The sequence below is a fragment of the Penaeus japonicus genome, unplaced genomic scaffold (genome assembly GCF_977035675.1).
Source record: "Penaeus japonicus unplaced genomic scaffold, GWHDUDI00000001_assembly GWHDUDI00000041, whole genome shotgun sequence".
NCBI classification, from domain to species: Eukaryota; Metazoa; Arthropoda; class Malacostraca; order Decapoda; family Penaeidae; genus Penaeus; species Penaeus japonicus.
In genome coordinates this window covers 24,269,858-24,272,347 of record NW_028234443.1, presented here as the reverse complement: position 1 = coordinate 24,272,347, position 2,490 = coordinate 24,269,858, and the positions used below count along the sequence as shown (strand labels likewise).

Below are 2,490 nucleotides of genomic sequence, written 5' to 3'. Positions count from 1 at the left end.
AAGACTAGGCGAGTCGGGTGCCGGAGAAAGAGTCACTCCTGTTGAAGCCAGCGTTGAGCCAAAGGGAGAAACTGCCCCACTGCCAATTCCTCCGGCGGTAGAAAGGAAGCCAAAGATCCTCTCAGTTGAGGAGAGGCCGGTACCACAGCAGGCAGAGGCAGCAGTACCTGAAGCAAAGGAAGAACCCATGATAGATGACATCGTTCTCCTTCCAAATCCTCTCTCACAAAACCAAAATGCTGAGCTGGCAGAGAGCGCCGCTCCCGCGCCAGCCATCTCCACACAGGAGATTCCCACATACTTACCTGTTGAAATCCCTCAGGATACAGGCGCTTCCGCATACCTTCCTCTGGACGCTGGAGACGTCTTCGAAGCACCACAGCTTTCTCCAGAGGATGACAAACCAGTACCTGCGCCCAGCGAAGCCCCAGTAGTCAAGGCTCAGCCCCCCCAGCCCCCTCTTCAGGAGCCCGAGGAGGCCCAGCTCCCAGACACCGTCGACGTCCCTGCGCCTCTTGCCACTCCCGCAGGAGGAAGAGGCACAGCCGGCACAAGGACGCGCGGAAGAGCAAGAGGGTCTTCCTCAAGGGGCAGGGCAGGGGCTGAGGCCAGTGGCGCTGAGCAAGAAGTAAGATCAAGGTCAAGATCAAGAAATCGCGGCTGAGTGCTGTGAGCAGGAAGAGACGTAGACCTACTCAATGCCATATACTGTTGGCATAGTCTCAGTCTTGCTCGGTGATGCCCCTATTATAATGTTTCGAAGTGTTACAAAAAAAAAGGTGTTACATACGGAGTGTACATATGCAATATTTTGATATTTTAGCATAGCATTTGTAGAAATTTGCTTGACATTGTTATGATGTAAATAAGGCATGCACATTGATAAATCTAAATTGTATATATGGCTGATAAGCTACCAGACACTGTTTGCTTCATTATTGTTATCGCTCTTTGACTTTCGAAGCTTGTTACGAAACAGCGTCCATAGATACCATGCCAAGCTCCCCAGTTTAAGCCTTCGATTTCTAAGAATCTTTTATCTTGTGTCAAAGACATTTCTCTTCCAGGTCTTTGGTACTTCATTTTGTACTGTTCGTAATTCTTAATGTGCCAAACCCATATACTTTTTTAAACATTTATATGAAAATCGCGTCTAAATACACCCTCATACATTCATTACTATACGCATCAATTGCATTTATATATAAACTTCCCTAATAAATTTTACTTATGAGGATTACTGGTGTTAGATCAGTAGAAAATAATATGTAAAAAAAAGAGATGTCAAGGAAGAGAAAAATCAAAACGCAAGAGATTCATTAAAATTGCATTGCAATCATGACGGAGAGAACACTAAAACACGTCAACTACACCTCTTGCCTAGTGATTTTTTGTTCTGATTCACATCTTTTCTACACAGATCAGTAGGAAGTGACTAAGGATGTAATTCTAGTGCAGTTTGTTCAGATAAATGAATCTTCGTTAAATAGTAGTTGTCAATAAAAAGATGGTGTTTACTTAGACAAAGATATATGTCATTCTGTTTATCAGTCAAATCCTCACCAATCAAAAATGAAAATAGGAAGCTCTTAAATACAATAAATATTCAAATAGTATTTTTTTTAAACGATCCAAGTAAAATGGAATGTGACTTGATGAGCCAAAAATCCTTTATATTTTTACTATATTACCATCAGTACTACATGTCTGTCCCTCCGATGCATTTTTCTTCCAGTTATTCTCATTATCCTCATTTTTTCAGTTTTTATGCTATGCAAGATAAAAGGAAAAACATGTTGATGTGAAAGAAAAAACCCACTACATTTTCTCTGTGATTTATCCTTGTCTAATTTTCCACAAACTTAAATAACTGACATTCCTTTAAAGTCTTGAAAAAGTATCTGTCAATTCTCCATACTTTAACTACATGATGTAATTAAATGACCTTTCTAAACTGGGGATATCTTTAACCTTCAAGTTCTGCTGTCCTTCCTGTTGTACTGTCTTCATTTCACTTATTTGATGTGTCAAAATCTTTTAAAAACGACAACAATTATACATCTACCTGTTTCGTTTGCTCTTCACATTCAAAATTAGCAATTTTGAATATAAACTTGCCATATACCTTAATGTTTTGTTGCAGTTCATCACATACCAATTTCCTCTATTGACACTTAAAACCATGCTACTCTTGAATTTATACAATTTGCAATACATATCCAAATAATCTCATACTATAAACTTACTCTCTGAAATGTGATGACGTTCTTTCTTCCCACTGAACACGAATGACTTTATAAGAACCAATCAACCCTTCAGATCAATCTATCCATCTCATCTTCCTAATTTAAGATTGCATGGCCCTATCAGAATGCAAGAATACAAAGCCCTTATTACAAATATTCTAGACAGACTTCACCCTTTTGGCCATGTGAATATTGCATGTTTTTTTATTTTTTTATTTTTCTCTCCATTTCCCAAATGCTGTCA

At 39.4% G+C, this 2,490-nt stretch overlaps 1 protein-coding gene across 1 annotated transcript in view; it reads left to right on the top strand.

Annotated features, from left to right (window-relative positions):
• Positions 1-1,954, top strand: part of LOC122262712 (uncharacterized) — a 10,543-nt gene extending 8,589 nt beyond the window's left edge. The window contains exon 3 of the mRNA XM_043030820.2: positions 1-1,954. This exon is cut by the window's left edge and continues 671 nt beyond it. Within this exon, the coding sequence (XP_042886754.2) occupies positions 1-664 (664 nt within the window). The 3' untranslated portion in view covers positions 665-1,954.
• The last annotated feature ends 536 nt before the right edge of the window (positions 1,955-2,490 follow it).